The following is a 24,459-nucleotide window of genomic DNA, read 5'->3' as shown; positions in this document are numbered from 1 at the left end:
TACTGTTCTTTTATATAACAAAAAATTAAATTGCACATAGTTCTTTGTGTGTGTGTTGTTTTTTTTTTTTCTTTTGCCTTAGAACTGGAAACTCCATGACCATGGGGTTTGACCAACAGAACTCCTAGATTTCCTGGAATTTGCCAAAATCCAGGGCCATCTATAGACTGTCCTTGCCTTTCTGCTTTAAATTTTTTAAGATAAATAGATTAATTTTGAAGTATGGAAGCAGTTCAGTAAAGGTAAAAAGAATGGTTATCTCCTACCTGTGTAATTGTGATTTCATCGTTGGGAATAATCAATAAAGGGCATCAAGACAGATATACACCAAATACTGAATTAAATTGAACTGATCATTATAGTTATTTTCCCCTGAAAGAACATTGTGTTGTAATGCAAACGAAGATTTAAGTCTATCTTACATGTTTTCTTTGCTATTTGTGATGTCAACTTTAATTTTACTACTGGTGCCAGCATTTGTTTGTGACAGCCAACAGACAGATTTCTTATACAGTACTCTTGTGCTGTTTTTGAATGGGAGTTTAGTTAAAAGTACCCCAGGTTTCATATGCAGGTGCCTAGCCATTATGCTGTGGGCTTATTTGCTAATTGAAAATTATTAACTCTTTGAAAGTAGAATTTGTATGAGTATTTTCCATATCCATTTTATATAGAAAACTGATATTACTTTCATAAGTGTTATTAGATTTTACTATCAAAATCACCAATTTTATTTATATAGTGCCAAACATGCTTTTAAGACAGAAATAAAGATAAGCTCCATGCTTTGAAGAGCTCACATTCTGCTTTTAGACATCTGGTTTTGAATAAATTCAATAAATGTTGTAAGTAGTAATTCTACATTGCCAAGCGCCATAACCTAGGTGCTGTCTGGAAGTATAAAACACACAGATCTGAGTTCAGGGCATAGATTAGGCTGGTATCTAGCAGTATGGCATATGGGCACTTCTTTCTTGCTGCTGCCTTCTTCTCCACGGATCAACGCCTTGTTTTGGGTGGGGTGGAGGGGATTTTTTGCAGTAAATAAAATTTCTAGCTGTTCTAGTTGCTAAGATACGCCGTTTACAAAGCTAATGAAGCAATGATGTCTGGTTGGGCTTGCAGAATGATAAGGTATGATGTGCCCCACTAATGTCACTGCGTGCTATTTTACTCAGAAGAGCTACACAATCCACTGTGAGTGACAGCTCATTTTGGTACCATGATTCAGTGGGCTGGGGAGAGTATTGCCACTTCCCCTGCCCCTTCTGCCCTCACCCAATCAAGGAGACAAGCTCAAGGAGCTTCAGAGGCCAGCAGGGCATCTAAGCCTCTTTGAACGACAGCTAAGCTCAAGAAGTTCAGCATGACTGACAAAGCTCACCAAGGGGAAGCCAAGACCTATGAGCCTTATGAGTGTATTCAGACACCAGTAAGGGGGATGCGTATTGAGACCAGAGAGCTCAAGTATGATCATATGTTGAGAATCTGCACAAGCACATCTCTCACAGAAAGAGCTTGGAAGAGTATACTTTTTTTCCCCCCAGTTCAAGTCCGTGTCTGAATTAAAGACCTCCAGCTGAAACTTAATTATTGGAACATTTCAGCCTATGAATAAGTTGTGTGGTGATGTCAGATAACAGTCCACTTTATATGTCTAATACTTGAGCTCCTTAAGAGAGCCTCTCCCTTATGCAGTCGTAGATGCTGTACAGTCAATATCGCTTATGTCTACATGGTCACATCAATGTAATCTAGGATGCCTTTGCCATCTACCTATGACTTCTTTTTTGAAGACTGTGACGACTTGATCTGTCTGTGGTCTCCCATTCTGTGCATAAACAATGGCCCTAGACCATCAGCATTACCATGACCATCAGAGTCAGAATTAGCTAGACTTCCATATGACGCACAAGTCTCTATCAATGATTGTACCAATGATTTGGGCCTTTCTTTGCTTAGACTATAAAGACATGAATACTTATGTGGAAATTTTGGTTGCGCACGCCAACAATTTACTTCTCTGTTGTGTTGTGTAAACGCAGTATAGCAGTGTAGGCAGCATTCAGGAACTTTCAAATGTAGTTAGGATAAAAATTCTCACAAGTTTTTTTTACTGCAGGATTTTTCTTCTGTGAATTTCATGCAATGTGATAATGTTGTGTAATAAGTTTTTGTTAGCAGGGATTAAGCTTTAAACTATCTTTTATAATGAAATATTTAAACAGGTACAAACAATTTACAAAATGTCATGGTTATTACAGTACCATGGAAAAAATGTTTGCTACATAATGTAAATTGACAAGAGCTCATTAAGTAAACTCTGTATCAAGGCGCCCTGGACTAAATTTTGGGAGGTCACAAACGGAAGGAATACACCATAGGCAGTTATTTAATTTAAGATGTTTACGAAAAAGCCTCCAAGATTTTAATGTGCTGACAATAGTCTGCCAGGAATTGTAATTGTGTGTAAGGTTTAAAATGCAGAGGGGGGAAAAAAAGGATTACATGTTACCAAATAGAATCAATTGTTCCATGATAATCTGGACTAGACTAAACTAGAGATTCTCTAGATTAGAGACTGTAGGAGCCAGGCAAATGTCCCTCTTATTCATGAAGTTGCATTATTAGATACATTCTTATAATTTACATAGGAAAAAAGTCATCCAATTTAATGTCAGCAATAGCCTAGTAAAGCTAGTTCTGTTTGTTCCATCTTTCCATACAGACATATTAAGAGTCTTATTTGCCACTGTCAGAGACAGGATATTGGGATAGGTGGACCACTAGTCTGATCTGTTATGGCAATTCTTATATCCGACTGTCTGAAAACTTTTTACTCCCCTTCTGATGCCCCCCTCACCCAGCAATATGACTTCAGGTCTAAAGCATTCACTCTGCCACAACTATTTTCATATGATTAGACTACTGGCTCAGACCTAAGACCTCAGTATGTGTAAAAGAGAAGTGGTTTTCAAGTTTAACGAGCATACAATAAAAACCAGTGTTGAAATTTGGAGGGGAGTGATCTCTGTGTCAGTAATCATTGTTGAGAAGTGGGTATGTAGCTTATAGGTTGGCATTCCTCATCCTTTCATCCACCAAATCTGGGAAGCGCCCTGACCTGTAAATGGGAAATATGATTGTTATGGGTTTTCTAAATCTGTAAAACTTGCATTGTTTTATCTTACTCAAAATAATAATATTGTCATTTGCACCAAGGAAATTTCTTACAATAGGTTCCAAATGCAAGTTTTATGGCTTTTTCCTAACTTTATCACCATCTGATTTTAAACTGCTTCAAACTTTCAATGTTTGGCTAAGTTCCCCCACACTCCCTGGCCGCCTCTTTGTGCAGCATTTCTGGATGGATTTCTTTCAAGATCGTTTAGGGTCCTAATGTTGTAACTACTTACTCTTTAGTAAAATGCACATTCTGGCAAGCTATTTTCATAGGTTATATAATAGACCCATTAAGAACAATAATACTTGTTAAAATGTATTGCAATAAGTTTGAGGAAGTCTGTAAAATAATATAAGCAGGGCACTTTACTCCTTACATATACTTAATTCTGTGTATCTTATGAAGCATTCTTTGTAAAACAGCAGAGTATATGTATCAAGATGTGTTTTACACATGAAGGTTTGCAAAAAAAAATGTGTGCACCTTTTAATGAGAGTAAGACTGAAAGATCATAGAAAAATTATGCAAATGCCATCCATTGCTAGTACATAGTAAAATGAGTTCAACTTGTGCTGCAACATTGTGCTGCAGACCAGAACAGAGAATAATCTCCAGGGAAAAGTTAAAAATACAGTAAAATTCGCATGATGGAATAACACTGCAAAATGAACTGGAGAGAAAATACTGCTTGGTTGACTAGCTGGCATGCAATCTGTGCTATATGGTTTCTATTCATAGACGTGAAATTAAAGGATGCAGTTAAACACAGTTGTGAAACGTCCAGTCCAACAGCTGCATTTAGTTTGTTTTTCAATTTCTCATTGCCTTTCTTGTTTATTAGCTGTGACTCTGAGGTCAGAATTAAAACAAATATTTTAATGGCAGTATTTATGATGTTGGCAAGGAGCATGATGGCTTAGTACTGTGATCTGGACAAGACTCGATATGGGTGGTGTGAGGTAGTCCCTTCAGGCTTTAAACAGAGCCACGATTGGTGAGACTTTTTAAAGTATAATGCCTGTAAATCACGCAACTGATAAGCATCATGGAATCTGTACTTTTCAGTTCCATTAATGAACTGGGCATGCTTAAAGGAATTTTGAGGGGGCCACAAAGGGAAGATTCCTTATGGATTTTAGCATGTTAAACACTACAAAATTTCTCAGTTCATTTTGACAGCTCTTAAGTATAAACGCCTTTTATGAACTATGATAATTAAAACCAACTTCAGAAATTGTTCTACGTGCTTTTAAGAGTAAAATTAAAGTACATGAGCTTTGAGCATTAGACCATCTTGTTATTTTAGTACATCCTCTTCAATTTACCACAATTAAAAGCAAATTTTAGAATTTTTGCTTGTGATAAAGCTGTATATTAGTTGCCAAATACATTGTAATCCACTGCTTGGCAAGTTTTACAAAGCTGTATGTAATTCAGTTCCTGAGACAAACGTAAGAGAAATATTTTGAAATCCCAGTCCCGGCAGGCCTAAATTATAAATAAAATAGATTTTTAAATTATGTCAGAAAAAATTTGTGAGAAATTAGCTAATTTTCCTTGTAGATGGATGGAAACATTTATAGGAATAATCCTATTAATTACATTTTATAAACAGTGCTGCTGAAAGGTTAATTTTTAATTCAAATGGGGAATCCATATATTTTAATTAATCTCTTAATAGTATTTTTGGAGTGGATGAAAACAAGAATCGTGTTTGAAGCTTGAAAATCATATTGATTTAAGTGTTTATATAAATAATAGTATTATAAACTGAAGGATGTTCTTTCATTTGTTGCCCAGTATTTATACTGTAAATGACACTGGGCTGTTAAATGTGACAGGAAGCAGTTGTATCATCCTTTGTACCTTGAACAGCTGGTCATCTTCTTGCTAAGGTAAATGGTATTAATAGGCCTGGATATAACCAATAAACTTGTCCTCCCGTTCTGTGTATTTAGTTTTTGAATGTGAAACTACAGTGTACATAGCAATATCTGTTTTTTATAGAAAGCACTCCTGACATGGAACGGAGTTCATTAGAAAATTGTCATTTGGAAAAGGGAAACACATTTCTCAGTAGGAAAATGTTTGTATTCTCTGTTGCACACAGCAGCTGGTGAAAACAGATTATGGCTTCTGTTAATCTTGATTGGTGCATTTTAGAATCTTAAATTAGGATTTTTAAGAATTTTGAAGCACAAAAATGAATGTTTCCCTTTGGATTAGCTCTGTTTCAGAGTTTGCTTAAAGTGCTATGGTAGAATGCCCAAACCAAATGCTGTCTTTTAGCATTTTGATTGCAACTCTCTTTAGGGAAGCTAAACTCTACTCCTTGGGCTAATGACGGTTGAGAAATGTTAATCTCTGACCCTTCACATATCATTTATAAATGAAGATTTTGATAAAGCCAAGCCTTCTTTAACTAGAAATAAAATATTTTATGGTAATATAATTTTGCAGGCCTGAGTTTTAGTTGGCTGCCTAGACAAAATAAATATTAGACTTGGAGATTCGTTCACTGAGACTCTTATAAGGCTTTTTTCCTAATGTTAAGGTTTTTAGGTAAAAAATGTATGAGCAGGGCCAGTAGCGTTGTCTTTTTGTATCTGGGGGAAAATCTTTTAAAGTCAATTTAGATATTTCATTTTCTAAAACAAAATTTACTTTAGGCCATAATTATAGATCATCCAAAGCATTCATCATGTTTTTTAGCAAGTGTTCCCAGGATTTGTGCACAATAGCCAGATATAGTCTGTAGACTACGTTTTTGATGCATAATGGCATCTTGCTTGTTAACAGCATTTTAAAAATAATTTACATTCATTTTGTTGTCCCTGCTCTGATTTCATTCCATGAAATTAAAATGATGAATTTTGGTATGTTCATTTATGTAGTCCCTAGGTGTCCAAGGGTTTTTCTCCTCTACCCTTACAGTAGATGTAGCAGGCTGCTAGCTTCCCCTTGGCTGGCAAAAGATGGTGCATTTTATACCACTTGCTCTCCCTTGAGCTTCCCATAGGAGAAGCACAGTTTTAGTTTGTGGTGGAGATTCTTTAGGAGCCCCACTGGTGGAGGTGGAGGCTATTGCAGGAGTGCACAGAATCACCACAGACAATGGATACACGCTGGCCAAAGTCCTACTGCCCATTTTTCAGGCAGTGCTGGCTCCTCCTTGCACTTTCCGGCTGTTATGGGCCCTGGCTTATGCTGGCAGAAGGGAAGGTTGAATCTGACCATGTAAAAGAGGTTGAAATGTCATTTGAAGGCTGCTGGCAGAATTAATTTGTACGTGTGTCAGTGGTGTAAATTCTCTTAGTCGGGGTTGGAGTGGAGTTAAGGGTGGTGCTGGCAGGAAAAGCGTGCAGTTTATAAAAATCGTGATACAGCTGCTCTTTCTGGCAATTAGACAGGCAAAGTGGGATTGTAAATTGGATTTAGGGTGAGTAACTTCAGTGTCTAAAGTAAATTCTCCTACCCGCCCACTGAACTCAGGAGTAGCACTTTTCCAGGCAGTAAGCAGTGTTGGTGCCAGATTACTGGGATGCTTGTCTCTCAAGGCCGTCACAGAAACCTGAGAGGTTCTTTTCCTCCTTAAAACAAGCTGGCAGCATTCTTAATGACTCTACCGTAGGGGATGCCAGCTGTCCACTATAGCTGCGAACAATGCAGGTGTACATCTTTTGACTCGTGTACTCTTTTTTGCCAGTAAGAATGGCCAGTCTTCCACCACTGCAGAAACATTGCAGGCTCACACTGATGGACAAGACCTGGCTCCTTGCTATGTGGACAAATTGTATTAATCAGGCATTTTAGGCTCCCAGAGCACTCTAATGCTTTCCCTAATTTGTTTATACTAACACCTCAGAATAACACAAATTTGCCCCTTCTAATTTATACACAGAGGAACACTTTGTGAGCCAAACATTTTCTTAATTATTATAACATTCTTTTCATGCAGAGAGTCCATTTCAAAGGAAGGTATGTATCATTATCCCCCTTCACTGAGGCCTGTAGAAGCTAGCCTACTTTTTAAAAAGTGTCCACTAATTTTGAGTGCTTCGGTTTTTAGGTGCCCAACTTGATTTTAGGAGGTGCTGAGACATCTACAGCTCTAGTTGTCTTTAGTGGGAACAGCTGGTGCTCATTGTCTCTGCGATATTGTGCAATCACTGCCTTTGGAGGTTTTTAAGAACAAGTTAGACAAACACCTGTCAGGGATGGTCTTAGGTATACTGAGTCTTGCCTCAGCATGAGGGACTGGAGTAGATGAACTCTTGAGGTCCCTTCCCTTCCACCCTTATATTTCTATGATTCTGTGAAAATCATGCTCTGCAGTAGGAATCTCAGCGTGGGCATTCAAAATTAATGGATAGTTTTGAAAGCTTAGGCTTTGGTGACTTCTCCAAGTTCACACAGAGGCAAAGCTGGGAATAGAACCTGCTCCCAGTTCTGTCTGCTCTTCACTAGCCGTGGTAGTTTGCACACCAGGAACAGAATTGGCCACGTCCCCTTTTGTGATGTCTGTTCTCCTGCCGTGCACAGATGAAGCATTCCCTGCATTCCAGAGAGAACAGGGATTGCAGTTCTACCTGGCTGCTGCCCAGGAGAGAAGGATGGGGAGCTCCTTATTCCCTCCCTTCTTTCTTTCCTTTGAACATCCATGCAGCATCTGGGCGACAATCTGGCCCTGAATCAGTTAAAAAAAAAAAAAGCCATAGAAGCATGGTACTTTGCTGTGTTGCAATATTATTGCAACATCACACAGTTGCATCCTAGTTTCAGATTTTTGCAATTGCCCACAGTTCCTGAGCTGGCAAGTTTGGGAATACCATGGATGTGTAACTGGAATCCACTGGAGAACAGTGAGGCTTTCATTGATTTCATAGAGCTGAAAACATGCAAGGCAACATCTGTGTGTGTGCTGATTGTTAGGCACGAGCAACCTTCAAACAGTCATATCCATAAGCAGCATTAGAGATAGGAATAGGTTAAAAATGAAAGGTGTTCCCTTTGCTAACATTTACACTACAAAAAATCCAACAGGTGGTGGTTGGTAGCCAGGGAAGATGAGGAAATTTATCCTATATCTGGAACTTTTTTTACAGGAGACACTTTAAACGTAGGTTTATTAAAGTAGTAATTGGGGCCTATGGTCTCTGAAAAGGATATTGTTGCAAACACTTCATGATCTCCGTCTCAAGGGCAGGTTGGGGGATGCTTTTCCCTAGAAGTCTTTCCTTCCAGCCTTTGTACCTCTACTGTAGGGATACATGCTGGCTACAGATTCTATAATGGCTACTTACCCATTTTGGAGGCTGCAACAGAAACAACATTTAACAATGAATTTTCAACACAAAAGCTTAACCAAGAGTTGGAAATGTGATCATGAAGCTAAATAATATTGTTGCAGTAGGTAAACGCTGTTTCAACTTGCCACTAGCACTGAATTGTGAATTATATATATTTTTGCATTCATCTGTATTCATAATTATTGTGTATAAAAGTGTAAATTTTCACAGCAACTTTACCAGGTTAGAATGGGACACATTCCTAACCCTAGTTAGCTTACAGTGTAAGACAGGACACAAGACAGCAGTTGAAGTAAGAGAAACAGAAAGATTTTTAGTGAGGAGAAAATGTTAGCAGGGCTCCTTGGAAGAAATCGGTTTGAAGGAGGAGAAAGAGGGGTTCTTGGTGAGCAGGAAGTGGAAGCGTGTTCCACGTGTAGGGGCTACATGAATGAATAAAATCATGAAGCCAACAATGCAAGGAGGAGAAAAGGAGAGCAGGAAAAAAGGTCATTTGAAGCATCATTAGGAGCAACAGGAGAAGTAGATGGAAATGAAATCAAAGGTATACTGAGGGGTGAGATTAAATGTGATTTGGTAAGAGAGCGGAAGTCTGTAGTGGGTTTGAAAGAGCGGCTGGTTGGAAGAGAGAGAGGGCTGAAGGAACTTTAAACTTGCAGGAGAGTGAAATGCCAATTTTACAGATAGATAAACTGGGACAAAGAGAGGTTGTGACTTGCTCAAGATCACAGAGTGAGTCAGTGGCAGAGAAGAACAGAACCCAGGAGTCCTGATTCCTAGTCCACTGCTCCAGCCAATAGATGACACTCCAAAGTTATTTCATTCTTACACTTTAAAAAAAAAAGTGTCATTAATTATGCAAGCATAGGCATTAAGAAAAGCTTTTTCAGATGGGAAATTAAAATCATAAACTTCAACGCACTTTTTAAAAAAAGCTGATGTTTTATAAATATCTGTTTTCTCTCTTTAATTTAGTAAATAATTGATCTGCTTTCCAAGGGTGTTACTTCTGCCAGTTGAGCAGCTGAGAGCTGTGAAGTGCAACACATCTAAATTTTGAATAATTACCCCTCCTTGGCTAGGAAAGAGCTTTTCCATCCATTAATAACAGGAAAATTAATGTTAGGCCTGCAGTAAAACAGATTAAACTGTGTACCCCTTTGAATGCCTGACTGCACCTCTAACAGACCTGAAATTCCTCTGGTTACTTAAATGCTGTATATTGAATTGTGATGGTGGTCTTGGGTTAATAGTTAAAGAAGTTTAAATTGGAATTTCTCGACAGAAGTTTCCCCCATTGATCAGAGCAAGTGGGCAGAAAAGTACCTTGTTTGATTGTTGGGAAGCATTGATAATGCCTCACAGATTAACTGAGGGATTTTTTTCCCTTTGTCTGCCAAGTGTGTAAAATCTGAGTTTTATTAAACAAATTGATCAGCTAATGTTTGGACAGCTCTTTTAAAATGAAAAGTGCTCAATAAGTGCGAACGTATTTCAGCTCTAATATGAATGCAGCTAGCTACTTTTTTGTTGTTTGGATTTTTATAATGAAGGAAACTTCCTTCACAGATTTGCATGATGAATCTTCACCTTGGAATCTCAACTCATAGATGCCATGTTATCTAGCATAGACTGATCCCCAGTTATTTCAAACTAGAATCATTCTTTGCTTTTCCTCTCTTTACTCTGGCTTTGTATTTCAGCTTTAGTTGTTGCCTCTGAAGACAACCCTATTCAAATTCTTCTCGTGTTATGATATACGGGATACAGTACTTGCAAAAAGTTGTGCCGGTGCCTTTTCTTTTGCATGTACTGTACACGGAGGGGCTAGAGATAGCTCCTGCATTATTTCCTATCTGGGCAGCTAGCAGTATTTTTTATTAACTTATTAGGAGAAACAGGTAACTGGGGAACTTCTTTTTTTAACAACAACAAAGTTGTAGTAAACAACAAGGCTTAAACCCCCTGCCCCCCCAGCATCTCCTCTACTGTGGCACAGGAGCTGTGGTTTGAATGATGGCAAATTAATTGCTCTTCATGGTGATTAACTAGCTTGACACCAATGAGAATATAATACTTGGAGTAGGTAACTGTGAAATTGCAACAGCCCCAACCATCTTTGAATACATTTATTTCCCACCCCCCCTTTGACTCCCCGGAGGTAAGTGATGATTTTTCATTTAATAAAAAGAATTACACTGCACCTAGCACTTATCTGGTGGGGATTGTAGGAGATACTGTAACTAAAAAGAGGAAATGCTAGGCTCATTTAATTGCTCTTTAAACACATCACAAGTAGCTATGACATAGATGTGTTACTTCAAAATAGATTTACTAGTAAATTCAGTCTGCATTCCATCTGGGTTTAATGCTGGAAGTGTCTCATGAGGTTTTTGAATTGAAGAAAAAAAACATCTGAAGCCTTGGAATTGTATGCTGTACAACTTCATGTCATTTTGGTGGAAGTAAGACATCTGAAAAGAGGCCCCAGGAATATGATCTTTGATATGTTTGATTTCCCTTCATGCCCCCCAAATTTCAGAAGTATTCCTAAGCATTACTATAAATAGATTAAATCCATCATTCCTTTATCTTTTTAATCATCTGGCTTCATGTCTCCCTTTTCACCTGAGTGTTGAACCTACTATCAAAGCCAGACTGGAACATATCCCAGAACTCTCCACTTAAGGAACTTCTCTTCAAAATCAGAAGCTATCCAGTTCCATACCATAGTTTATTGGTCAGTGCTACCAGTACCTAAGTGCATGTATTGCCTGTCTCTGCAACACCTTCATCCAAGTCAGAATGGACTGAAGATTTGCGGGTTAGGGGTAGTGGAGTAAAGCTTGGAAATGCACTGCAAAATGTTCCTTCATTGAAGTAAATGGCAGAACTAACATTGACTTCAGGTGGGCCAGATTTCACCCTCTCTCTCCAACATTTATTTTGATGTTATTCCAGTACACGGAGAATAACATAATATATATAGGTTAGTTTGCATATTGTTGGCTGTAATCTTTTGCAATTAGCAAAAACCAAGAATGCTACCTCAGTGGTAATGACCATGGATTTAAGATCCTTTTTGGGGGGAACTGTGGGCAGGGTTAAAAGAACAGTTGGCTCCCTTGATTCCTTGCCCTCATTTGCTCAGCTGTCCTTATTGTGTGTTCTTCAGTTTAGGAGGGAGAAAACCATCCTGATGAAGATTTAAAATTTGCTGGGCCGTCAGCTGTGGATCACAGTTGGCCGTTTGAGGAAAATGTTGAATAGTGTTCAAATACATAAAGCATAACTTGAACCCCATGTGTTAATCAAGGTAAATTAGCCTAATGTTTATTTCAAATTGTCCAGCTTTGATACAAGATTTGCATTAATCGGATCACATGTTCTCTCATGATTATGTATAAGCTTTTGATGTTTTAAAGTGTTTTGTTTATCAGTATAATAAATTATGGTAATATAGGTTCACATAAAAAAAAACAGATCTGATTGCTTAATAGGTCCAATTTGGTTATAGGACCAAATTCTAGAACTATGGCAAATGTCCCACGTATAGACACACACAAGGACTTTAGAAGCAACATTAATGTTTGATTGTATTCTGGCTAGTATCAGCCCCATACACAGCCCATACTGCATATTCCAGGAGTGTGAATAATCTGAAAGAAGAGTGGATATGAATAGGGTCTGTTGATGGGTCAGGGCATAGACATTCATAAACCCATGGATCACATATCAATTGGCCCTACATTGAAACATGGATACGTGGCTCCCATTGTAGGTTTTGAGGGGCATTAGGATAGAAGCAGCCAAGTTGCAGTTCATGACAAAACTGGGCCCACATAAGTGAAGTAGTTAATAATTCTATACTTATAATGTCTGTATCTAATATTGAGAGAATAGTAAATTCAAGAGTAAAATTAATATGGGCCAGATCCTCAGCTGTTGTAAATCAATGTAGCTCCATTGACTTCTATGCTAATTTATACCCGCTGAGGATCTGGTCCTTGAATTTTAAAAACCTACCCAATGCAAAATAGTTCTGCCATTAAAAACAATCACGCTTATGTGAAATTTTCAACGTGATGTATGGTATTTGTGATCATATTCAAAAAGTATGTTCAGTTGCTCACATCATCTTAACATGATTGTGTGTACAAACGGCTACTTATGCTTCTGAGTAGTCCTTTTGTGCATGCAGATAGCTAAATTGCATGCTTAAATTAAGCCTGTTGTAGAATGCACATTTTATTTGTTCAGTTGTGTGCCTGACTTCTTGAAAATTAGGTCCTCAGTGTTTTTAAAAGCAGCTCCAGGTGGCCTTGGATGTGTTGCGTTCTTCACTATATAATTACAGAATGACATTATTTAGGAGGGAGACTTCTGTTACATTCAAAGATGCCATTATTTAAAGTGAATTGACTCCTGAAACTTAACCCAAGGTGAAATTGTTTTTATCTCATTTATATGAGCATCAGAAACAATGATGCAATTAGATAGGTGTTAAAAATAGGATGTGGTGGAGATGCTTAAATTACTCAGGTTTCCTAGATTTTATAGCAAGTACCCAACTGAGATTTACTGCTCTTTAATTTTGTCCTTTGGGCTAACCAGCTGACGCCTAGTTGAAAAGACTTATGTTCCTATAAGGCCACAGAAGACTTAATATTCAGTCTTCGTCTCCTTGGATTTTGGAGAACTCTGTGTACCATCAGCAACTTCAATCCCACCCTCTAGACCAACCCTCATCTATCAAACCCAGGCTGTGTGTGAGAGAGAGAGAGGAAGCTCCCAGATAAACATACAGCAGCGCCTAAACTCCTAATCACTCTAGGCTTCCGCTTCCAGGCCCTATAATTAGAAGTCCTTCTTTTCCTTGTATTCCCAGTTGACGCAAATGCTTTTTGTGGCTTGGCACCTCATTTAGGGCGTGGGTTTAGTTTATGGCCAGGCCAGAGTCTGGTTTAGTCTTCTGATACTGCATAAATAGCTCTTAAGCCACAGTCTGCATCTGTACCAGTTTTTCCTTTTATGTATGTATTTTTAAAAACTTTTTCCTGAAAGAAGTTTATTGTTTCCCAAAGAGTATGCATGAAAAATAGGAAGTTGTAAATTAAAGCAAATGTATCTGTTAGCTAAAACAAAGATAAAGTACCTTTTTTTTTTGTGTGTGTAGGATATCTAAACTGAATTTTTACATCTTTTCTGTGGATTTGAAAAACCACACAGTAAAACACAGTCATTAATTTAATTTAGCTGCTTCCTTCACATTGTGGATATGAAAATCAAAATGTTTGCAATGAGATGCATATAAAGTAATATCTGGTTTACACACACATTCTCACTGGGTTATGTGTATGCAAGAATTTGAATTGTTTTCAGATGTTATCTGCTAAACAGGGATTAATGCCAGTTTGAAAAACAAGCAGGAAATCCTGGAGAATTATTCACTTTTCATCTGTGATTTTTCATACAAAATACATCATAAGGGAATACATTTTTGGAATTAATTTATGACAGTGCTAACCTATATTTCCATCTAAACACAATCTTTGCGAAAGCTATTGAAAGAGAAAACTGAATTTAAAATTTCCTGCATTTGACAATGAAAGGAATCATTAAGATTCAAGTTCATCTATTTCTCTGTTGGGATCATTTCCACTAGGGTGTTACGGAATTACACAATGTACTTTCGTTGCAGGGAGCTAGAGTGAGAAACTAAATAGCAGAGCTGTGGTAACTGGAAACTGTAACTCCTTGCTATGAAGTAAAGAGAGAAGGAAAATACCACATACACATGTGCACGTGTGCACCAAAAAAAAAGCAAACATTCCAAACCTCGGTGATTTATTGTTTGAATAACAATAAGGAAGATATTTTAAAATACTAATCGTCTTATAAAAATGTACTTTGGACTAGCATCTCTGTGGTATTATGCCTGAGACCAGCACATTACTGGGGTTTAGACAAGTATCCACTTGTATATCAAATGCAAATGTCGGCATTATGAAAGTAATTTTTTCACCTCCTGAAAAAAGTTACTAATACAGCTAAGGTTTGTATCCCTTAATAATATGCATTTGCTCCATATGGTGATACACAGCAGAATTCTATGTTAGACAAGCAAACTGCCAAATCAGATTGCTTTAAAATGGAAGCATGGAGGCTAACTCCTTTTTTCCCACAGAAAGCTGTATTATCTTTCACTTCTTTACTCTTTCAGCAAGTACATAAAAAAATTAAAAGACAAGAAAATGAGAAAAACAGCGTAGGAAAAAATATTAATTACACCATATGGATCTGATTATAATTCCAGATATCCAAGCACATTTCACTGTGTAATTTATTCAAATACTACACATAACATTCAAAGAATGCACAGATAACACCCGCACAGCACACCCTACGTTCCTTTACGATGGTTTTTAAAATGAGTTTCTGATGAATTACTATACAGGCAGGTAGGGATTAGAGATTAGGATTAGACCTTGTGAGACAGCTAGCCCAAATGAGAATTTTGGATCAGCATAAACTTTAATTGTTTTGTTATAAATGGAATTTATATTGATAACATATAAAAACAGTTCTTTGCCTCTAAGTCAGAGGTTAGTGGTTCTAAACCATCATTTTATACACAGTTGAGGTCACACATTGGCTTCCTCAATTCTCTTGCTTTAATGCAAGGATGACAGTCTATCCTGGGCCAGTTATATTCATTTCCATTGTATTGAGAAAATGTAAGAGGATGTATGAGCTCCTGACAAGGTTTCTGACTAGGCTGTTGGCTATTTTTGTGAGCCATTTTAAGCCTATAAGAGATAGTGATGCCAAGAGTGGACCCTGTGACTATTTATCCCAGATAGAAGGCTGGGAGGCAGCCTTGCAACTCCTAATTTCTCTTCTGAGTGATCATATGGCATGAGGTTGCAACAGTGATCTTTCCAGACAATGGTCATCCTGAGCAGGACTTCTTAGAGAGATCTCAGGCCAAAGCCTCTCCATCTTGAGAAGGATTGGGCTGTGATGACTGTACTCAAAGTGTATGGACCCCTTAGCTGGCCCCCAGACTATAAAGGTGATGATGTAAGGCAGAGTATGTAAGTGGGAGTAAGGGTCAAGACAAAGCTCTTCCACCAACAACCTCTGAAGCAAGCATCCCCCTTAGTTCTCTTGGACATGCCGCCCACATGGGGAAGAGGTGAAGAAACACTCGCTGGCAGCAAGCTCTATGACCAAGCTACTCCATTGGCTGGTTCCAATAACTGCAGTCACCATCCTGAAATGTCTGAGACAAAGATCACCAGACCATAAAGTAGAAGTTCAAACCTCTTTTCTCTTAGGTATCTTATTTTTCCCCTCTTACTTTGTTTTCTATTTTTATGTATGTATTTATTTATTAATTTATTTTACAGAAAGATGTCTGTGTTGTTCTATTAGGGTGTGAATGTGTGGATTGACTATGTGCATGCGTGTGTGTAGTTGGAAAAGTCTGCTTTGGGAATGGGACCAGTAGTGATTCCCTAACCCTAAAACCTAATTCTGCTATTGAATCATTCTAAGTGTTTCCTCAGTTAAGGGGTAGAGTTATCTGAAGCTGCTATAGTGTAAGCTATTTGCAGTGTTGTAACTGTGTTAGTTCCAGGATGAGAGAGAGACTAGGTGGGTGAGGCACTGTATTTTATTGAATGACTTCTGTTGGTGGACAGTACAAACTATCAAACTTCACAAAGCTCTTTAGATTTGGGGAAGGAAATGAGTGTCTGAGCCAAATACAAGTTGGGACAGATTGTTACGCATAAGGTGTTCACATGTTGTGGGAGACCATTTAAAATCAAGTGGGCAGTTGAGGATTAGATTGTAAAGCATAAGGAGTTTACATGTGCTGTAGGGATCCACTTAAAATGAAGTGGACAATTAAGAGTTAGCAGGCAGTGGGGTGTGTTACAAATGAGCCATAAAACCAGTGTCTCTGAGTCCCTGGTTTTTAGTGTGTAACAGATGTATGAAGTTGAGTTCCCAGGGTTGCCTTTTGAATATGTTGTGCAGGTTTCCTTTGAGGATGAGTACTGGGAGATCAGATATGGAGTGATCGCTTTGTGAAAAGTTTTGCCTATTGGTGATACGGTGTTTTTGTCTTTTTTAATTTTTCTGTGAGTTAATTTGAGAGCGCAGTGATGGTCAGGTTTCACCCACATAGTTGTTCCTGGGTGTTTGATGCATTGGATGAGATACACCACATGTGATAGGCATCTGTAGGACCCATAAATCTTAAAAGGTGTGTTGGGGGGGGGTATTGATCATCGTAGCCGTGGAGATATGTCTGCAGGTTTTGTGTCATAGTTGTGGCAGGGTTTGGTGCCACTTCGAGTTGGTGTGTCCTGGTTTGTGGGAAGCTTGTTTTTGATGGTGAGCTTGATGATGTTGGGGGTTGTTTGAAGGCCGGAAGAGGGGGTTCAGAAAAGATTTCTTTCAGGATGTAGTCCTCATCAAATGTGGGTTGTAACTATTTGGTTCTAATATGGGGTGGTTTGTGACAACTAGGGGGAGTGCAGTTGGAGGGTTTTTTTTACTGTAATGAAGCAGGTATTTGCATGGCATTTTCTATGATGCAATCTACTTCTCTGGTGTGTCCTTGTTTAGTGAAAGGAATTTTAAATGTGCTTAGATGTGTCTCCCACACTTTCTTTTTGGAGTAAATTCTGTGGTACCTGAGGACCTGGATGTAGATAGCACATTTTTGGTGTGTCTGGGGTGATTGCTGGATCTGTGGAGGTAAAAGTTGTGATCTGTCGGTTTCTTATGTATAGCTGTTTGTTGAGTTTCCATTATTGAAGCTAATTATGGTATCCAAGAAGTTGTTGTAGTGTGGGAGTATTTTAGACAGAGATTGATGGATGTGTGGTGGTTGTTGAAGTTATGTGGAAATCTGTAGATACAATATCATTAACGTTATTTAAAAGGCACTTTAATATATCTATTGAAAACAGTTCAAGTAAACTGATTTCCACTTTAAACTTAGATCTGTCTAGTAGATGAAAATATCATTGGTGCATTCTTCCAGAAATTCTTTCTCCAGGTGACCCATGTAGAAATTAGCCTATTGGAGAGTCATCCTAGTGCCCATGGCTGTTCCCCTGGTTTGGAAAAAGTGTTTGTTGTTAAACGTAAAATTGTTATGGATGAGGATGAAATGGATGAGTTGGGAATGTGTTTGGAGTGGAATCAGGTCTTGTAATGTTCCCACCCATTTAGTTGGGGCAGCCTGCTACCGACATAGGAAACACTATTTATATCTAGATCATAACATTTTCTCAATGGAAGATGGTATTTATTATTGGGGATAACACACTTTACTAAAAGGTAAATAGATCTTCTGCTTTTACAGAATAGAGTTAATGTAAACTATTTGTTATCCCACACTAAAGACTAGCTAACTTGCATTTGAGCAACTTTAACTATATTTCCTATCAACTTAGTCTCTGCAAACCAAGGAAATTTTTAGTTAAGCCAATATTTACATGCAGACCAACCTCAGCTCAAATGCCTTACCTCACAAAGATACTACCCAAATACCCACATAGATTCCTCAGCTCCACAACAAACTCTTTCATTTCCAACACTCAGAATCAGTTGAATGTGTGTCTGTTGGATAGAATCTTGCTGAAGGTAAGAATGTGCATTTGTATATGATTTTTGAGGGATTGGATGCATGCACTGAGGCTGGTTTCCCTCTCTGTCCCAGCCTAGCTGTTACAGTGGACAAACTGAGGCAGGTATTTTGTCTGCCAAACACATCTTGGATCTCTGCAATTCTGTTTATTTAAAATGTTTATACACTCTGAATTACCCTGGCATCTGAGTGCCTCATAGTGCCTGTGAGGTAGGGAATTATCCCCATTTTACAGATGGAGAACCAAGGACTTGCATAACTTGAGGTCATGCAGGAAGCCTATGGTAGAGCAGGGAGTTGAACCCAAGTCATCCTAATCCCAGGTTAGTTCTCTGACCACTGGGGCCATCCTTCCTCTCAGCTGAGGTGTGATTAAAGGTCATAAATTTTTACTTTCAACAGTAAAATTTTTTAAAGTGGCCTGTATCAGCGATGTGATGATGTGTATATATGACAGGTTTTGAGCTTGTGAATATAGCTATTTAGCTACAGAGAGAAGAGGGGTGAGAGAGGAACATGGGGCCATGTTTATAGAAGGAATTTTAAATTATTTTCTCAGGGCAAGTCAATAATATTTCATCACAGAAATGTCACAGGTGATGCACTTGTCCTTTTGAACAGTAATTGTTCTAAATTTGGAGACTAAAGCTTAATCACTGAAATAGTAAGAGATTTCAATTCTGCTTTAAGTGGAAAAACTCAGCCTTAACTATGGTGTTACTGCAAACACCTTAGTAATACATCATTCATCACTTTTTCCAGTGATGCACTCACCATGAAATGTGTAAAATATCTCTTTCTATAGATACATTAAAGTGCCTTTTAAATAATTTTAACAATATTCTGTCTGTTAAAAAACTGTTCAAGTAAACTGGTTTCCACTTTAAACTTCTTTAAACATCAGTCTCACTATAAGTGATAATTTATTATATTACTTTGATAAGCAAGATAATACAGATTTACTCTAGAGGAGAATGAATGTCAGGTATTTCTTATACAGTCTTCTCAAGTTCTGCCATAATGCAGCAGTTTTATATAAGCAAAAAAGCTCTCAGTTTTAGTATAAACAATTGTACTGTCATGGCAAGCTGACTTAAAATATGTGATTGTAAATGTCCAAAAACTGGATTATGGACTGACATATAGAGGAAAAAATAAATAGTATTTACAAATTTACTATCATTCTACTGATCTTCAGTCTAATTGAATAATTTCAGCAGCGTACATTAGTGCCTGTTTTCTGCAAAGGTAACACTTAATATTTAACTTGCAAACGCAGGCTCTTATTTGCTAGCTTTTCATGCAATAAATCAGACAGTTTCTGTGGTACAGCTTTATGAGAGAGAGGCTCTCTTTGAATAATTTTGGGGAGGTGCTATCTTTAGTTTATGTTTAATAGTGTTTTCGCTTGCATGAAAAGGGAATTGTGTTGGAAACATCAATCTTCATTATATTGGCTGAGAGTAAATGTTTACATGCCCAATTGAGAGCTATAGGAAGGTAAACTGCAGTTTGCAGTAACTTTGGTACTTCATAGTGATTATGGGAGATATTAATTTTCAGCGTGAGTGTCTTGACTTATAGTTAATTGACTGTACAGTTTAGGTCAACAATGTTACAGTCCGATTTCTAATGAACTTCTGTTTAGAAATTAATTAAAAAATTTGCATGAAATTAATCCCTTTAGATTTAAATAATTTTTTCACACCATTTATGTGTGTGTGTGGCCAGAAAACAGAGTGAAAGACGTGATAGATATTTTAGACCCACGTCCTTAAACGTCTTTCTCTGCAGTGATTAATTCCTTGTGCTTTTTCTTTTCTTTACTCAGGGATGCTACTGGTCACTACTGACACTCTAGGCCATGATTTCCATGTTTTCCAAGTACTGACACATCCTTGGTCGTCATCACAAAGTGCTGTACATCATTTGTATACACTTCACAGGGGAGAGACCGAAGCCAAAGTAAGTTAAAAATATTAACTAAAAACTTATCTCCAGATAGAACACATTATACATTTTCTGTATGTCGGCACTTTCGAGATTCATGTTGGTTTCAGCACAGAAACAGCCTTCCTTATGTTATAGCCACAAGAAGGGATAAGAGCACAGAGTTTAACCATGACAATAAGGCATTTTTGCTTGTACCCTGAAGTGGTGTCAGATTTGCTCAGATACGCCATCACCTCCAGAGTCCAGATTGCAGTGGTTGCATTTAACCTTTCCTCATGTTGCATGTTAAAAGTTTGTTTAATGCCTTTGACGCAATTGTTGGTTTGCTGTGTTTTGGTGGGAAAGGCCCAAGAAATGTAAGAGAAGTTGTGGGGGCGGGGAGATCAGTGTTCTAGATTTGACATAATGCTATACATAAAAATAGGTGAATCTGAATGGGTTTGGGTAAGACAGCTCAAGAATAAAACAACCCTTAAAAAAGCTTGATGAAGTTTATTTCATTTCCTAATTTTAATTTTTTTCGCAGCCACTCTTGTCATGATACTTCTGGTTAGGATCACTCTAGTACATGCAGTACACTGCTCCTGAGTCCTCTACAACAGGCACCACTGCACTATTCTCAGGGGATCCCCACCTTTCTAATCCTGTGTAACTAGTGAAAAACCTATTTTAAAAATTAAATCGGTTTAACCCCCCCCCCCACAAATAGGAAATAAATGTCACACCTGCTAATATACTCACTCACAGCAAGGACTTGCAGGCAGTACCTTTGTGGCCTTGCACAGAAAGCTAAGATAACAGTAACCACAGTTATTGTTACTTAGACAATTTTTTTTTCATGGGTTCTGTGCTTACTCTTGGCTTTTACTTCTCTTCCCTTCTCTCCTGGTAGAGGCTGGAAGCATTTAATGGTGCCATAGCTATAGATGCATGTTACAGTCAGGAGGTTTTACTCATCCAAAGGTTTTGGTGCCATTAGCTGAATTAGGAATCTTAACTCAGGTACTTGATATGTTCAGTTTATCCATACTAGCTGTCCCCAGAAAATTTAAAAAACCCTGGAGAATGGAATTCTAAACAACGTAGTGTTAAGAGTGTGCATCATCTATGTAGTGGTTGAGACTCTTTTTACTACTGTCCTGGAAAATTGTAATTGCTGAGATAGGTAACTGCTTACAATGGGAATATATAGCCAATGGGAAAAGTGAGAAGAAAGGATGGAGAGGTCTTAATTTTTAAAGGTGACTAGAAGTTTCTGTGCCTTAATTATTAAGTGCCCAAATTGAGATAATGTAAAGGGTCCTGATTTTTAGTGCTGTGCATCTTCCCTCTAAAAATTAGGTTTCTTTAAGGTATCACAGGTTGGGCACCCAAAAATCAGGACACTGGAAATCACTAGTTATTTTGGAAAATGTTGTGCACCATATATACCTCTTGAGGTCCCTTCCAATGCCTAAATTTTTATGATTCCATACCCTTCTTATGTTTAGTTCATCTGCACAAAGCATAGTTTTTATATTATAACTAAAAATTTTAAAAAAGTAAAAATGGAATTGACTCTTAGCAAGACAACTAAAACTTTTATTAAGGCGTGTTTCATAGAAGAAATTTTTTAGAAAATAAAATTAGAAGAACCCAACTGAAAGTCTTTAAGATGTATAAACAACAAAAAAGCGTATACCTTACATTTACATGTACATCCTATAATGTATTTAGCGCTTTATGTGTATTTTTGTACTGAATTCATCAAAGAACTGTAAAGATGTTATATTCAGCCTGCAAAACAAGTGTGTGGATTCAATTATTGTGAATAGAGATGTTCTGTGGTTTCTAAATTAGCATGATATTGTCAGCTGACAACAATTTTATTGTTAAAGCGCAGTCTAGTAAAACAAATATCACACATTTTTAGCAGTAAATCATGTGTGGTGCATCCTTATGAGTACTTTATTAGCATATGTGCTAAGGCGCTGTATTAAAATGTTTCAGAACCAATGGAATGTTTGAAAATTCTCCTTGTTTGTAACATAATTTTATTTCAGAGCGTGGGAGTGTTTCTCTTGGAGTGGGTGTAAAGTAGCCAAAGTCTAACCAACGAGGCGTATTGGTGGGTTTTACAGTTCCCTAGATATTAAAACAGTCCAGCAACAATATCGCACTGGCGCCTGTGATTGCTAACACAATCCTATCATTTGAAACATGTACATGCTTTGAATGTATATGTTCTAACTCTGGATTTGTGAGTAACATAGTATTTTCAGTTTTATGGTGAGAAAAGCATTGTGTGTTACTGTGCTCTAGTCTTTTGTTTGGTTAGCTGCACATATGAATTGCATTTAACCTACAAGAATTTTTGAGGCTGTTTGATTTGTAACCTGTAATTCAAATGCAGATATTTTAAGAAACACATTAGAAGCTACCATACTTACTTGAGCCTATTCTATAAGTGTATAAATACTATGATATTCTTCTTTTTTTTTCTTCTTCATGTATTAAAACTAGCTGTGAATCAGGGACAGTGGTCTCAAAGGTCACCTTCTGTAGCGTAGCTATAAAAAGTTCTAATGTGTGTTGATATACACAAGTGATTATCAGAGTGTCAAAAATTAGTTTAGTTTTTACCCATTGTAAATTGGTTCAACTTCATCATATGCCTCTTTTACGTAGTGTTTTTTTTTCTGCTTTTATACCCCTATTCATAGCAGTATAATTTGTCTTTCCATGATGCTGGTCAAGGTATTTACCCTGTCCCCAAGAAAACATCCTTATAATACTATAGTGAGCAAGATGAACAGATTTCTTTAAATCCAGTGCTGCTTTGTTGATCAGTTATGCATGTTCTTGCAAATGCTTGCTAGTGGGCATAGTGCTTACAACCTGGATGATATGATTTACTAAGGGTGGAGAAATAGACTCATACACTGATATAGGTAATATGCATAAGGGCTCATCTTAATATTCTAGAGAGATTTGAATCTGAATGTCACTGAGTTTAGAATATTCACTCTGGGATGACATTTTTCCCAGGGTGTCAGAACACCTACTCTTTAACTTGAGGAGGGGCATCCCATTACACCCCCTCCTATCTCTTAAGGGAGCTGCCAAGGGGGCCCATTGATCCCATCCCTCATCCATAGAAAGGGTCCAGGCTACATGCTCTATTTTTGTTGAGGAAAAAGCAAACATTAAGATTTAATAGTTGCACTTTCCGAGCAGTTTGCCACAATCCCCAGATGTGTTGAGGATTATCTAAACAATACATATACCCCATTTCCTTTGTGAATCTACCAATCCCTGTGCCTGGAGGAAGTAAGTTGGGGCTTCAGTATCCTTCCCCAAAGTACCCAGAACCCTAGTTGTATCAAGTTTCGTCTCTAAGAGCAGACCTCTGTCTGTCCTGATCCCTTAGAGTACATCTACACTGCAAAACAAACAAACATGGCTGTAAGTCTTAGAGCGCAGGACAGCTGATGGGCTCATGAGGCTTGTGCTGCAGGGCTAAAAATGGTAGTGTAGATATTCCTGAGCCTGGGTCCTGAAGCCATTCCTTTTTGCTGGGTTTCAGAGGCTGGGCTCCAGCCCAAGCAGAAAGGTCTAGACTGCTATTTTTAGTCCTGTGGCATGAACCGCAAAAGCCTGAGTCAGTTGACCTGGGCTCTACTGCGGGGTATTATTTGCAGTGTAGACGTACCCTTACGGTCTGATTCAAAGCCCATTAAAATCACTTACGTGTCTTTCTAATAAGGCAACATCAGCCATCCCCTAGCTTTGTGTCTTAGTATGTTTAAAAAATATAAGGATATCCCATTTATTGTGCTAAATTTTCCAGAAAGGCAGTTCAGCTTTTGAACTGTGAAGAAACATGAGAAATTTCAGCCCAAAAGTCAATTTTCACCCCAGGAATATATAACAGGCCTGAAAATAATGTCTTACAAGGTTTGCTCCTTTTTTCACTCTTTCTTCAGTGGGAGTGAGATGGAGCCCTTGGAATAAAATTGCCGCCCCAGCCATACCTGTCGTAGCAATAAAACAATATTATAATCAAACTGTGGAAAGTGAGAAATCATTCATTTGATTTTTATAAAAGGAACCTGAAGTTTCAGTTCAGTACCGAATGTTCTGGCTGCCTCTAGTTTGCATGGATTCTTAAGAGATGTGAGCAACAATGACAAATATTTTCCCAGTAGAGTTTTGCCCTTTTTATTCGGCATAGTCTCATTTGAAATTGTCTTCCGTTACCAGGAATCTGATGCATTGCTGTGCACTACTGTAGCTGGCCCTTCTTCCCACACTTTTTGTTTATTCAGGTTAATCAGTTTTAGTTTCTAATGTGGTAGAGCTAT

General features: G+C 37.9%; 1 protein-coding gene across 8 annotated transcripts in view; it reads left to right on the top strand.

Annotated features, from left to right (window-relative positions):
- The window catches only part of BCAS3 (BCAS3 microtubule associated cell migration factor), a 488,600-nt gene that overhangs the window by 129,236 nt on the left and 334,905 nt on the right, over positions 1 to 24,459 (top strand). For all 8 annotated transcript variants that reach the window (XM_030537160.1, XM_030537161.1, XM_030537162.1 and 5 more), the window contains exon 14: positions 19,995 to 20,128. In XM_030537160.1, the coding sequence (XP_030393020.1) occupies positions 19,995 to 20,128 (134 nt within the window). The remainder of the gene's footprint in view (positions 1 to 19,994; positions 20,129 to 24,459) is intronic.

Source organism: Gopherus evgoodei, chromosome 17 (genome assembly GCF_007399415.2).
Source record: "Gopherus evgoodei ecotype Sinaloan lineage chromosome 17, rGopEvg1_v1.p, whole genome shotgun sequence".
Lineage (NCBI taxonomy): Eukaryota > Metazoa > Chordata > Testudines > Testudinidae > Gopherus > Gopherus evgoodei.
This window is presented reverse-complemented; position numbering and strand designations above follow the sequence as displayed.